Source organism: Xenopus laevis, chromosome 2L, assembly GCF_017654675.1.
Source record: "Xenopus laevis strain J_2021 chromosome 2L, Xenopus_laevis_v10.1, whole genome shotgun sequence".
Taxonomy (NCBI): domain Eukaryota; kingdom Metazoa; phylum Chordata; class Amphibia; order Anura; family Pipidae; genus Xenopus; species Xenopus laevis.
The window spans coordinates 142382855-142397961 of NC_054373.1; the positions used below are offsets into that span (position 1 = coordinate 142382855).

The 15107-nt window shown below is 40.9% G+C and overlaps 1 protein-coding gene across 4 annotated transcripts in view; it reads right to left on the reverse strand.

Annotated features, from left to right (window-relative positions):
• The window catches only part of adcy6.L (adenylate cyclase 6 L homeolog), a 109727-nt gene extending 101118 nt beyond the window's left edge, over positions 1-8609 (reverse strand). For 2 of the 4 annotated variants that reach the window (XM_018247357.2, XM_041582486.1), the window contains exon 1: positions 8340-8609. Coding sequence is in view for 2 of the 4 variants with exons in the window: in XM_018247356.2 (XP_018102845.1) it covers positions 7532-7872 (341 nt within the window). In the remaining 2 variants the exon portion in view is untranslated. Of the gene's footprint in view, positions 1-7393; positions 7489-7531; positions 7948-8339 lie in introns of those variants that run through there. The other 2 variants (XM_018247356.2, XM_018247358.2) reach the window with 2 other exon arrangements.
• Between the last annotated feature and the right edge of the window lie 6498 nt (positions 8610-15107).

Sequence of the window (15107 nt, forward strand, 5' to 3'; positions counted from 1 at the left end):
GAGTCCCAACATTTTTGGTCCCGCGGAGATCGGTCGTTTGGTCGATCGGACAGGTTAAAAGATTTCTGACGCTGCTGATAATTTCTCTGCATATACTGCCGATCTGACGATTTTTAGTGGGAGGCTTTGTCGGACATAACTTTTGTACGATTGCTGTCAGGGGCAGAACATCGGCTGATTTTTTTTTTTTTTACTACTTTATTTGAACAGAATGGTTAGTGGCAGGTTGGGAAGTCCGATCGTTCGAATCCTCTTTGCATCTACGGGCAGCTTTACTTACAAAGGTCTGAAGCAGTGTAAAATAAAACACAGCTTGAAAAATTTGCCATTTATCTTACATAGCTTTTTACACCGTTTTTCCTTGAATTTCATTTTACACAGCTTAATAAATAGGCCCCCATAATGAACAACTGCTAATATGAAAACTTAAGAGCACTCTGAGCAATTTACATCATTTGGGGGGGGGGCTTTATCTCTTCTTGATACAGTTAACGTTAGTCGAACAATGTCTAATATGTAAGCTGGGAAGCCAAATATTAACAGCATACCAGCAAAATCAATGGAATAAACAATACTTCTTTTGTTACTGGCTACTAGCTTTGAACTTTGGGAAGCTCAGCACATGACTTTCAATGTCACCTATTGTCAGGACTGAAACCTACGCAGCAATTCTGAAGCTCTGCAATGGGCCCCTGGAATATACAGTAGCCTCACATGATGTGATGAAAACAGATAAGCTACTAAGCAATGTGCCATTGTGTTTTGGATTAGGATGTGTTATAGTGCACTCCTACATATCAGCTGAAATCAATCAGTGATCAACTACTCGACTTGCACATTGCTCAGAGCCAGATCCTTTCAGCCCAGTGCTCTTTAGCCCTATTTTTAGCTCAGATTCTCACTGATTCATAGATGGAGATTTAGGTCATATCAATACTGCAGCTAAACCCTGCAAGACTGTGGAGCAGATCTGTTTTCACTCCATTCATATTTTACTGATAACATGCTGAAACCTGGAAACTCACCTGGAATGAAAGAAAGTATGGGATGGAATCAGTTATAGTGGATATGCTTTAGCAGGCACCAAGGTTCCATTGCGCACAGCATTGTCCACATTTGTGCACACAAGGCTGATGTGTACACAAACTGTCACTTCCTTTTGTGCCAAGGATACTGCATTAAGCCATTTACAAAAACAAACATCAAGGATTATTGTTCGCTAAAATTCCTCTCTCACCACAACCACAAAACATGGTTTCAGAGGATCATTTCATTTGCAACTACATGCTGGACAAACATTTAAGACAATTTGATTTAGATACACACTGCTGCTATTTTATCACTTTTATTTAAATTGCCGAGTCCCTCCAGCAGTTTTTGACCTTCAACTCCCAGCATTCCCTGTCAGCCTAAATTAAACTTCAGGAAGGATGCAGGCTGGATGGTGCTTCTTAATGTTTATTTGAGAGGCCGGGGATATTGACAAAGAAGGTTATATGTTCAAGTCCAGGATAATAAATGGAATGCAGGGCTTATTGGTAAGAGGATGGATTGAGAGCACGTCTGGGTGTAACCTGGATAGTTCCAGGTTGGGTGGCATATACTTGCACCCACCAAAGATATATCTTCATGAATCGGAATCATGTTATAAGCCCCAACCAAACGTAGCATCTTAATCATAAGTTAAATGAAATACAGAATGCGCTGGTAAAAATGAATGCATCCTGCTTTATAGAATATGATCTGATTTAATGCTGTGGAAAGAAATATTTAAATACAAATGTAATGTAATGTATATTGATAAAATATTTCATATCCTCATTCCAAGTACAAATGATAGTGAATGAGGGAGGAACGGGTGCAGAAACATTAACTTGTACCTGGAAGCAAATACAGGATTTGTAAAAATGTACCTTCCACAGACAGGGATTGTGGTACCATACTTTAACTGATATTTCATTGTTAAAGGGATGGTCATCGGAAAACATTTTTTTTCAAAATGCATCAGTTAATAGTGCTACTCCAGCAGAATTCTGCACTGAAATCCATTTCTCAAAAGAGCAAACAGATTTTTTTTATATTCAATTTTGAAATCTGACATGGGGCTAGACATTTTGTCAATTTCCCAGCTGCCCCTGGTCATGTGACTTGTGCCTACACTTTACGAGAGAAATGCTTTCTGGCAGGCTGCTGTTTTTCCTTCTCAATGTAACTGAATGTGTCTCAGTGGGACATTGGTTTTTACTATTGAGTGCTGTTCTTAGATCTACCAGGCAGCTTGTGTTAGGGAGCTGCTATCTAGTTCCCTTTCATTGTTCTTTTGTTTGGCTGCTGGGGAAAAAAAGGGAGGGGGTGATATCACTCTAACTTGAAGTAAAGAGTGATTGAAGTTTATCAGAGCACAAGTCACATGACTTGGGGCAGCTGGGAAATTGACAATATGTCTAGTCGCATGTCAGATTTCAAAATTGAATATAAAAAAATCTGTTTGCTCTTTTGAGAAATGGATTTCAGTGCAGAATTGTGCTGGAGCAGCACTATTAACTGATTCATTTTGAAAAAATCCCTTTAATGGTGTAGCGAATCAGCACCAGGCTTTCTGAGGTGCTACTGGGAAACATAAACAGGGGAAACTTAAAGGACATGTAAACCCTTCATTTTCCTACCATGTATACAAGTTGGTCATATCTTCCCCACCCAAGCCACATCATTTGTACTGCATATACCCCTTCCATTTGCCAGCACCATCACACTTTCCTAAAACAAATAGCAGCTTTCACCAGACGGCCATTTTCATCAGTAACTGACATCTGCAAACAGGATATGTATGCAATGTATGAATGCAGGTTTACACAGGCACAACATACTTAGATAAAACCTTCTGCTGTTGAGCACTGTAATCGTTAAGCTAAGCTCAGGAGAGGTGGTTAGGAGAAAAAAAATAGGATCAGACAACTAGAGTTTCTATGGGAACCAGCAATGCTAGCTCTTCATTGGCTGTTAGACTGGAGGGTGTGTTTAGTAATCTGAGCTGAAAAGAACTGAGCATGCTCAAGAGCCAACAGCCAAAGTAAATTCCTGAGGGAGGGGAAAGAGTGGGTTAGAGGAGTAGAAGGGTTTCTGAGTGATTAAGGGGATGCTGCAGTCTGTTAACCTTTTAACAACCAGAGTGGCAGGTATCTATAGATTTCAAAGAGGCTGTTCACCGATTTAATTTTTGTGGAGGGGGTTTACATTACCTTTAAAACACCTCTATAATTTCAAAACTGTAATGCAGTTGTGGTGGATTTAAATACATGCTGGATTTTGGCATCAGAATCCTCCACGGGTGCCTGCATCCAAGCCAATGCAGTGGTTCCAGCCAACAGGCAAGGATTTCTGCAGCAAATTTCTCTACGTGTGTCTGCACCCAAACCGACACAGTGGTTTCAGGCAACAGGCAAGGATTTCGGCATCAAAATCCTCCACGTGTGCCTGCACCCAAGCTGATGCCGTGATTCGGGTTACAGGCAAGGAAGGGGCTGATTCTCTGTGTAGGGGCAGATTCCGCAGGCTGAGAATCCTGCATATATCGGACATAAGCCTATAACAACAACAACAATTTCACATCTCCATCAACATATCTTTTTCTTTTTTTATCACCCTACGCCAGGCCACTCACACCTTCTCCTTTGCACCCATAAAGGAACAGTTCAGTGTGAAAATAAAAACTGGGTAAATAGATAGGCTGTGCAAAATAAAAAAAATTCTAATATAGTTAGTTAGCCAAAAATGTTATATATAAAGCCTGGAGTGACTGGATGTCTAATATAATAGCCAGAACACTACTTCCTGCTTTTCAGCTCTCTAACTCTGAGTTAGTCAGCGACTTTAAGGGGGGCCACATGGGTCATATCTGTTCAGTGAGTTTGCAATTGATTCTCAGCATGCAGCTCAGATTCAGAAGCAACAGATATGACCCATGTTCCCCCCTCAAGTCTCTGATTGGTTACTGCCTGGTAACCAGGGTAACCAGTCAGTGTAAACCAAGAGAGCTGAAAAGCAGGAAGTAGTGTTCTGGCTATTATGTTACACATCCAGTCACTCCAGCCTTTATACATTACATTTTTGGCTAACTAACTATATTAGAAACATTTTTTATTTTACACAACTATTTACCCAGTTTTTATTTTACACTGAACAATTCCTTTAATAGAAAGATGATAGACTGGTACTGGGTGTGCAGCAATATGCCTTCCATGAACTATGTCGCCTACAGGCTACATGCTGCCCCTAAAAACTTGCTCTCTAGGCCTGGGTCTTTGCGACCTTCCCACAAATCCTGGCCTGCCAGCTCAAACATGCATCATAAGATGAAAAGATCATCTCCAAATCTTCAGTTATCATACAGATTTTCCATTATACACATTCAAAAATTGTGTTCTGTGACAACTCTCTATCACAGTGATCCCCAACCAGTAGGTCATGAGTTGCTCTCCAACCCCTTGGATGTTGCTCCCAGTGGCCTCAAAGCAGGTGCTCATTTTGAATTCCAGGCAAGTTTTGGTTTCATAAAAAACAGGTGTACTGCCAAACAGAGTATCAATGTAGGTTGACAATCCACATAGGGGCTACCAAATGGCCAATCACAGCCCTTATTTGGCACCCCAAGAACATTTTTCATGCTAACATTGCTCCCAAACTCCTTTTACTTCTGAATGTTGCTCACGGGTTCAAAAGGTTGGGGATCTCTGCTCTAGCATATGTTGCGAGGACAACACAAAGCTCAAAATGACCTCTTGTTCAATTGCCTTTAATGTTACATTCTCATCCCTTTAATACTGGGCATAGACGTTGTCTAATTAGAGACACCTTGGGTCTAAACTCTAAACTTATGTCTAAACCTCTGTTAGATTGTAAGTTCTTTTGGTCTAGGCCTCTTGTATTGGTCATTGGCTGCTTTGTATAATAGCCTTAATGCTCAATACGCCCATTCTACAGAGCTGTGGAATATGTTGGTGCTTTATAAATACTTTATAACAATAATACTGTAATATTAAAAGTAAATAAAACCCTACATAAAGCTTAGTCAAAGAAATTATCAGTCAGCACTATAGCAAGCACATCTAAGGTACTGTAGATAATGATCATGCAATAATATCTATATTGAGACATATATCATTACAGACAGAATGTTATATAAACAATATATCAGGCATACATATGGCAAATAATCAAGGAACTCAGCAATTATTCTGTGATTATCCTTCCTTTCCAAGAGCCCCACCATGTTGTCCATGTGCAACTGGTACTATAAAGATCCACACAAAAGTTTCACAGAGGAGTACCCTGCTTACAATATACCAGCCATACATTTCTAAACAGATCATTTTGCTCACACATAAATTGCTTTAAGGTCAAACAACGCACTTCAGGAAATCACCAGTAGGATATTACATTAAATACTTTAGTCACTACTCAGACATAAAGCAAGGATTATTGTAAAATGATATAACTATCAACAATTGTTTATAAATAGGTCTCTTAGGAGATACAGAATAAGCAATGCAAAAATATAAACAATATTTAGAGTGAAGTAGGCTTGAAGTCATAAAATCTCTTATGACTTGCATAACGATCCTCTAAATGGGCCCTTGTGTAAACTTTAATGCCCCTAGTGATGGGGTCCAGTACAGCAATGAATGTTTGAACCCCCCCCCATCCAAGGTTACCCTCTGGACTTACTGAAGGCAGTATAAAAGCAGCTCTCCACTTCTGATGACAGTTTCGTTTGTAAGCGAATGGCCCACCAGAGCAGATTTACTGAAAGGTTAATTATCACCACAAGCACAATGAAGCACCTAAGTGAATTCTTTGCAATCATTGTGTGATACACATTGCAGCACTTGGCAAAGCAAGATCACAGCCTGCAATATCTACACTAGGCAGTGTTGGACAGGGATGCATGGGGCCCACCAGAAAACCTTAAACCGCGGGCCCGCTTTCCAAAGCATTATTCCTTATCCTCACTCAATCTCTTTAATCTCCTATCTATATACTATATTCTTCCATTTTAAGCATTTTTTCCCCTAAAGAAAAATAGGGAATGACCATGAAATAGGCCAAATGGTTAGAAGCAAAAGGGTCCACTGACACCTTGGGACCCTCCTAGTATCCCAATGTGAGCCAGTCTGACACTGACACTAGGCCCCTGTCATCACTGCTCTGTGTGCAGACTGGAGAGCCGAGCAGATACAGCCCCTTGGATAAATACACACAGGAGGATGTCTCATCATGTCAGATCCATTGCACCATTGCTGCCCAGCAAACCATACAAGGCATTTTGCTATGTGGCAGTTTAGTAGCAAGCCCACAGAAATTCCCATTGCTTCAAATATCATATCCCAACTGGAACATAGGTGCTCCCTTATCATGCACACCCAACAGCATACACACAGGGGAAGTCAGTGCAGTGCAAATTATAACCTGTATAGAGGACTAACAGCCCTGTATAGAGGACTAACAGCCCTGTATAGAGGACTAACAGCCCTGTATAGAGGACTAACAGCCCTGTATAGAGGACTAACAGCCCTGTATAGAGGACTAACAGCCCAGTGTAGAGGACTAACAGCCCAGTGTAGAGGACTAACAGCCCAGTGTAGAGGACTAACAGCCCAGTGTAGAGGACTAACAGCCCAGTGTAGAGGACTAACAGCCCAGTGTAGAGGACTAACAGCCCAGTGTAGAGGACTAACAGCCCAGTGTAGAGGACTAACAGCCCAGTGTAGAGGACTAACAGCCCAGTGTAGAGGACTAACAGCCCAGTGTAGAGGACTAACAGCCCAGTGTAGAGGACTAACAGCCCAGTGTAGAGGACTAACAGCCCAGTGTAGAGGACTAACAGCCCAGTGTAGAGGACTAACAGCCCAGTGTAGAGGACTAACAGCCCAGTGTAGAGGACTAACAGCCCAGTGTAGAGGACTAACAGCCCAGTGTAGAGGACTAACAGCCCAGTGTAGAGGACTAACAGCCCAGTGTAGAGGATTAACAGCCCAGTATATAGGAGTAATAGCCCAGTACAGAGGAGTAATAGCCCAGTATAGAGGAGTAATAGCCCAGTATAGAGGAGTAATAGCCCTGTATAGAGGACTAACAGCCCAGTATAGAGGATTAATAGCTCAGTATAGAGGATTAATAGCCCTGTATAGAGGATTAATAGCCCTGTATAGAGGACTAATAGGAAGTACTATGGGGCAGGTCTATGCTCAGTGCTGGAAAACACAATCAGTAGGATGAGTGCTAGAGCACATTACAGAACTACAGGACTACACACTATGTCAGTTCTCCCTGGGGGGGGGGGGTAGTCAGGGTCAGAAAGTCAGAGGTCCCAGTGGACAGGCAGCTCTATTATTACCGGTAGATATCCAATCGTTTGCCTCCAGCACATTCCCGCACAGCTTGGCCCTTCTGCATTGCTGAATTTCCAACCAACCCAGCACTCCCTGCTCCCTCCCTAGGAAAAAACTCCGCAATCCCTCTCCCCCAGACCTACCTCACACCCCCGCAATCCGCCCCCACCATCCCAGGGAGCCCGGCAGCAGATAGTAGCCCCCCCTCATGCCTCTGTCCCACAGGAAGGTCCGCACAGCCGGCTACAGACACAGCGAGAGAGACACACAGGGAGGGAGGGGTGAGAGACGGTGTATGTGTGTGTGACAGCGAGAGGAGAGAGAAGGAAGGACTGTGACTGTGAGGGGAGGAGAGACAGGGGGAGATAGAAACAGGGAGAGTCGTTTGTGTGCGTTTGGTGGGGGGGACACAGTGGGCATACAGGGTATTACACAAATGAGTAACATGAGGATGTCCAACCTGTACCCCCCTCCTTGTGTACATGTACAGACCCGAGCATATGTTGTGGGATGATGGCTACTGGAACCACAGCAGCAGCAGGAGGAGCACCGCTTGGCTCCACAAAACTGTCATTGGAGTCAAATGAAGAAGTAGCAGGGAGTGTGGGGCAAGTGAATGACACGATATACAGTCAGGACTCGGATTAACCGGGCTGAATGGGAAGCCAAAAAAAAAAACGAGTATAATCTATATACCTAACTATTACATAAGACAAAAAAGACTATATATATATATATATCTATATCTATATCTATATAGATATATATATATGTAATGTGAGGCTCGCGTCGGCTGCAGGCGAGTTTTGGGGGTGCTCAACATGAAGGGGGGAAGCTGACAAGAGTCTGACAGCTCGCATGGGAATGAATAGAGACAGGGGCATCCATTTATACGATCCCCACCCCTAATGCAGTGGATACTGCCCCCCATGAAGTACAGCACACACTCACCTGGGGGTTCCTGCTGGTTGCTGAATGGTGCTGCTTGGTGGCAGCTGATCTCCCGATTTGCCCTTTCCCTGGCTGTGTGAGCAGCACGATCTCCCCAGACTGCTTGTTATATCCCTCCTCTCTCCTTCTAAGCTCTAGGGCTGGTCTTTCTCCCACTCTCTTTTATTCATTAATATTTTTCCTTCTCCCACAGCCTTCACAAGCTCTTTTTTTCCCCTGTTGTCCAGGGAAAACGCCCTCTACCCCGGATCCAGAAAATAACTAGTAATTCACAGGCGAGCCTTAAAGGGGCAGGCTCCTGTTTAATTGGCTCCTGCTGAGAAACACAGAGACCTTTGCATCCAAACACTGACTCACTCATCACAGCTATTCAAAAGTACACACACGGCAGGCAGTTCAAATAGAGACTTTTTCCATGTTCACAAAATAAACAAAGCAACCCAATGCAAATTAAAATCAGGAGCTGCAGGAGATAAAAATAGTTGGTGGGATTTTCCTTTTTTCCACAAAACTTTTCCTTTACACTGAAGTGGTAGTCACAAAGGAGTTAAAGTATTTTTGAGTGCAACTACACAGACGTTGTGGCAGCTGTACTTAAAATACTGTACACATTGCAATAAAGGAGAATTATTGGGTGGCCGTTAAGTTGTAGGTGGTCTAGATGGCCAATATGGAAGCTACATTGGCAATGCTACCATTGTCTTCAGCTATCTATAGATTATATTTTAAAATAATCTAATTATATATTTAAAAATGCAATAGAAGCCCTAACAGTGATGTTCTTGCTAATGCCTGTTGCTTGGAGAATCTCTTTATCACGTTTGGCACCCTATATCCAGAACCCAAGCTAAGCTCCCTGGTTTTGCCTTTCACCCCGGGAGGAGCCCTCGGCTAATCGGGTCTTATTTGAGAGAGGAGCAAAGCTAACGGTTCTGGAAAAGCAAAGGGGAATATTGGAAGGAAGAACACCACAAGCAAATAATCGTCAGAGAGGCCGGAATCAGGATTGGAGAGCGTAGAATAGTTGGAGGACAGGCAAAGGTCAGATTGGAGAGTTCAGAGTAATCAGGCAGGCTAAGGTCAGGATTGGAGAGATCAGAAAAGTCGAGTAGGCAAGCAAGGGTCAATACACAGAAGATCAAAAAGGATTCACTAAGAATATACACCCAGGAACTTTACTAATAGAACCTAACAACGGCAATGAGCTATACACTGAATTACCCTTTTATACTTTTTGAATCTCGTGCCATTGCGCATTGTCGTCATCAAGCGGGTGCATAAACCCGGAAGCACAGAGAACTGCCACTGAAGGAGATAGGAGGCACGCGGCGGGTGTCCATGCCAGAGCTGCAACGTGCGCCCCCGCTAACCACTAGAACACCAGGGAAGGCCACTGGACCACCAGGGTAAGAGATATTCTTTAAAAATTTTTATGTTTTGAGCTGTTATCTCAATAGGCAAAAGCATGTGGAGGAGGGTGAATCTTTGCTAGCTCTGGGTTGGGCAAGCTACAACCCTTTTGGTTTTCTTAAATGACAGCTCCCAGCACCCACTGGTAGTTGAGATGTGGGACTGACAATATGCCAGTGATGGTGCAAAGCACCACTCCACCTATTCATTCCCTATGGAATAAACTAGGGATGCACCGAATCCAAGATTCGGTTCGGGATTCGGCCTTTTTCAGCAAGATTAGGATTCAGTCGAATCCTTGTGCCTGGCTGAACCAAATCCGAATCCTAATTTGCATATGTAAATTAGGGGAGGGGAGGGAAGGGAAATCGCGCGACTTTTCATCATAACAGAATAATTTTTTCCACTTTTTCCTTTCCTGCCCCTTATTTGCATATGCAAATCAGGATTTGGTTCGGTATTCAGCCGAATCTTTCACCAAGGATTCGGGGATTTGGCCGAATCCCAAATAGTGGACTCGGTGCATCCCTGGAATAAACCGGTGGGCTTGGCACTATCATCATTAGAACATGCAGAATTCCTGTCAGTTTAGCCAACTTGACTTTAAAAATGCAAAACACTGGCTTTGGGCATGTGAACAAATGTACGCATGTTTTACATCAGGTTTATAAAGGAATAAATAGGGCTGAACTCCATGGAGCATTGTTGTCTGATTTGTCGCCATTGCGATGACACACATACGACATGCCGGCTGTGCAGAAGATAATGGAGCTGAATATGAAATCACAGGTACAAACTACATGTATCCGATTGTCTGATGAAGATGCATCGTGCTGCGTTTACATCCGATACAGATACAGGTAGTTTGTACCTGCGATTTCACGTTCAGTTCCATTGTTTTCTGCACATCTGACATGTTGCATGTGTGTCATCGCATGGCAACAAATCGGACATAAACGTGCCGTGGAGTTCAGCCCTTATAGGCGTTATCTATGGCATTTTGTCACCTCTAATTACAATAAAAAAAACCATGGCAACAGAATGCCTTCTGTTGTAGCCTTAGGGCTTTTGCACATGGGCTCTTTTTAAAGCACTTACACGTGCATGCTGAGTGTGTTTATATGTGTTATTTTGAAGTGCGTTTTTGCCACTTCCAATCACAACCTATTCTTCCAAACACAATCTATTCTATTGATTTCTGATTGTGCATAAATGCAGCCTGTTGCGCCTAAAAAAACTCAATTAAACATAAATGGAGTAAAACACAACTCTGAATGCTCAGGAGTAGTACATCCAGGCAAAATGCAATGTAATCAATTAGCTATATATATTTAGGTGCGCTTAAACCTGCATCTCAAACACATTAAAAAAAACGCCCTGTGTGTTAAGGGCATGTCGCCTCAGGCATTTTAAATTGCATTTGCTCTACGGAATATTTTTATATGTTCCACTTCTTGGCAATGCAACTAGTAATTCTTCTCAGTCTGCTGTGTTGGCCTGTATCCACAGAAGTGGATACCAATGCTATAATTGAGATGTCTCCTTTAATTCTATTTGGAATCATTTTTAATCTGAACCATGGTTACAAATACAAATACTTTACTAATAAACTAGCAAACTGTCCCTTTAAAAAACCTTTATATCCAGGAAGGACTAAATGAACTGCAACATGTTAAATCCCTGCTGTGCTGTTTATCATTAAACAGTGGTCATTGCATAGCTCTTAACGGGACTGCTCGTATTGGTTGTTGCTCTGGCTGAAAAGGTTGTATTTAATGTTCCCTATATTCATAAGTTCAGACAGGCAAAGCTCAAATTACATTTTAATTTAAGACACAAGCTTTTTCTCTTACTGGTTAGACAGGTTTTTCCTTTCAGACTGTGTTCATAATAAATTATTAGGTCAGAAGAAATACCTTTATGCAAAGGGTTGTCACAGGATTTTATAATAATTATAAAGAAATCTAAAAGGGTTGCTTTTCCTAAAGTTTTCCTGAAAATGTAAATTAATTAAGTTGTTGTTGTTTTTTTTATTTTAAGCAGAATAAAACATATTATATGTGTGGTTTGATTTTTCAGTTTTCTCGTCTTGTCATAAAGCCCATTAAAGATTACACTTTTGATTTATAGAGCCATATAATCATAAGCTTCGAGGTTTAATCCTGGTAACGTAAATCTCTATTCTCCATATGGTATGAGAGCTCAGAGACTTTGTTTTATAGTTATTATCAGGGGCAGATTTACCTAGCTTTGTGCATAGTCACAGAACTATTCTCAATAAAGGTCAATAGTGCACTATATGGGGTGCATAAACTGCACAAGCAAAAGAAAACCACCTTACAATAACTGCAGCAGAGGTCACAAGTCAGGGATAGTTTCAGTCACTGCCAGCACCAGGGTCCTCAGAGGGCTACCGAAAGCACAAATAATAAGATCTTCCCGAAAAGAAGAATTCTTGCAGTGGGAAGGGGGAAGCACAGTCAGATCATCACTGGCACTTAATATATTGAAACATGCAGTTTGTGCCCACAGCCCACTGGACAGGGGACAATCATCTTTTTATTTGCAATAACATTTTAATGAAGCAACCCTCAGATATGAGCTCTCATAATGAACTGTAGAAAGTTCTTTGTTTTTATTTGTTTCTAAGATATGTTAGACTATTGCCCATTTTTGGCACTAATGCATTTTTTAGAGCACTGGTTGACAGCCTTTTTTATTTCATGTCCCCTGTGGAAGTCGAACCTTTAGCAATTGCATCCCTTAGCTCTTAAAGGACCAGTAACCTACATTGAATAACAAAAGTCCTTTTCAAATTAAACATGAAATCCAAATACTTTTTTTTAAAATTGTTCATAGCTGTTGTAAACTTTAAAAAGCTCAAATATTGCCTGCCCTGCCTCTATGCCTTAGGCATAGAGGCAGGGCAAGCAATTAATTTTAACTTTCCATTCATCACTTCCAGATGTCAATGCTCTCTCCAAATTCCCCCGTTCTCTTAAAGGAGAACTAAACCCTAAAAATGAATAGGGCTGCAAATGGCATGTTTTATATACTCCACTTATTGCACCAGCCTAAAGTTTCAGCATCTCAATAGCAGCAATGATCCAGGACTTCAATCTTGTCCCAGGGGGTCACCATCAATTTCTCTTTCCTGCCTTCTATCGGAGATAGCCAGGGAGGAGAAATCGAGCGCCACACAATGGATCATCGCCCTGTCGCCGTTTCTGAAGAGGATCGCATGCGGAGAATCGGTAAGTTATTTCTTAATAAAGACTTTGCGAATTTAAAGTTAAAAGTGTCTTGGTGTTTTTTTTTCCGTTAAGTAGAAACAAATTTTTTTAAATATTTTTTTGATGTTACTGGTCCTTGAAAAACAGTGTCCACAAAATGGCTCCTGCCTACTTGCTATAATTATGAATTCCCAGACTGATGGAAACAAGATTCAAATAATGTATACAGTGTAATTAAAGTTTATTTTGCTTGACTAATATGATGAAATAGGCTTTGGAATAATGCTTTGGGTTCTTTTTTAACATGGTAGAAGAGAATTTTGAGCTATTTGATGGACTCTTTAAGGAGCTTAAATCTGTGTCACATTCATCCCCTAAAACATAATTTCTTTTTAAAAAAAAGTTGTGTAATTATAGTATAGTGAGGGATAGCTAGAGAGGCGTAGAGATGAAGAAAGGGGTAAATACCATTTTAAGGTATAAGGTAATATGTCTTAAGCATGTTGTGATATTTTAGATGGGATGTGACTTGTTCATCTGTGCTTGAGCCTCAAATTTGTCTCTTCTTAAGTAGGTCATCTTATTGAGGAGAGGTAATTTGTCAAAGTTTTCCAGAGCTTTAAGGAATCTGCAGTGCACAGCTTCCAGGATAGGACTATAGCTTTTCCTAGCATAGAAATATAGTAGGCTCAAAAAGATTTGCTGATGCCTGTTAGAAAATGTGTTTTCTACTAAGCCCAAGAGGCATGTTTTTGGGATGTGACATTCGGCATACTCAAGTTCTCAATGTTTACCCAAAAAACATACAAGAAAGTACCGGGTCTCACTCCACATTTAAAGCATAAGTTGTCTGGTTTAAGCCCGACAGAGTTGGAGGGTGCCAGTTTCAGATAACATTCTATGTATTATATTATATTGTATAAAGACTTAATTGCTACCAATTACAGAGGGTAAATATGAATGAGTGAGGTCATCTGCATCTATGGCAGTTCGCAAGAGTATTGCCTCTTTGTTTATTGAGTTTGGAATAGAGAAAAGACAAAAGTCCTTTTGTGTCTGGTGCCCTTAAAGCACATTCAAGTTCAGAAAGGGAGACCTTGAAGGCTCGAAAACTGGCTGTTAGCAGCATGTCTAAACTGGAGATATATGACATAGTCCTAGGGAGATTATATTTTGCTGCCAGGACAGCAAAGAGTTTAAATCCTTGGTTATTATATAGCTGGCCAATGCATTTGATTTTGGATGTAGCCCAGATTACGGGGTCTGGCACTATTAGGAACTTTTGGGATTTCAATAGTAATTGCAGCTAAATTAATTTAAAACCATGTAGCATGTTCAATACTGGCTTGAAAATGTCATAACAAATTTTCTCTAGCCTTACTTTCTTCCTAGCGAAACTTTGTTAACTTACTTATGCTTACGTCAATTTTTTAAAGGTCATATGTACATATTTATAAATGGTGTTCGCAAATTGCTGGAAGTGGCCACTTCTTATTAAAAATGTCCAAGGAAGCGAAAGGAAGACAGAGATCCTCTATTGTCCTAGGCCATGAGCCCACCCTAAAACAAATGTGGCATGAGCTTCAAATGTTAAGAACAGTGTAAATAAGTTATATTTAACAGTTACAACTTGTAAACATTATCCAACTTTAAATATGAAAAAAACTCCAGCGTTTTGACTTTTGCTCATGACTTTTTTGGAATACAGGAAATAGACATAATAATGTTGAAGATGTAGCTTCATTGTATTAATTTGCCAGTCAGAACCTAGAGAAATAGATTTTGGTGAAAAAGGTAACAAATTGAAATTTTCATATGATAAATTAGAGGCTTTACAATCATTCGACTGAGAGAAAATTTGCCTTGCGAAACGCAGCAAAAGTTTGCCGGTGAGGTAATTCACTATCAAAGTGTGTTGCTGAATCTTTTAGTAAATAGGCAATGTCACTGGGAATTGTCTTTTTAGCAAAAATTCATCAGATAAAAAACAATTTGCTTTTTAGTAAATGTGACCCTATGGAGCTTTATGGATAATGGGTTTCTGGACAATGGATCTCATATATATCTTTTCTTTTGAAGATTTGCATTTTCTTTCAAAAGACAAAATTGTAATTTTGAGTTTACA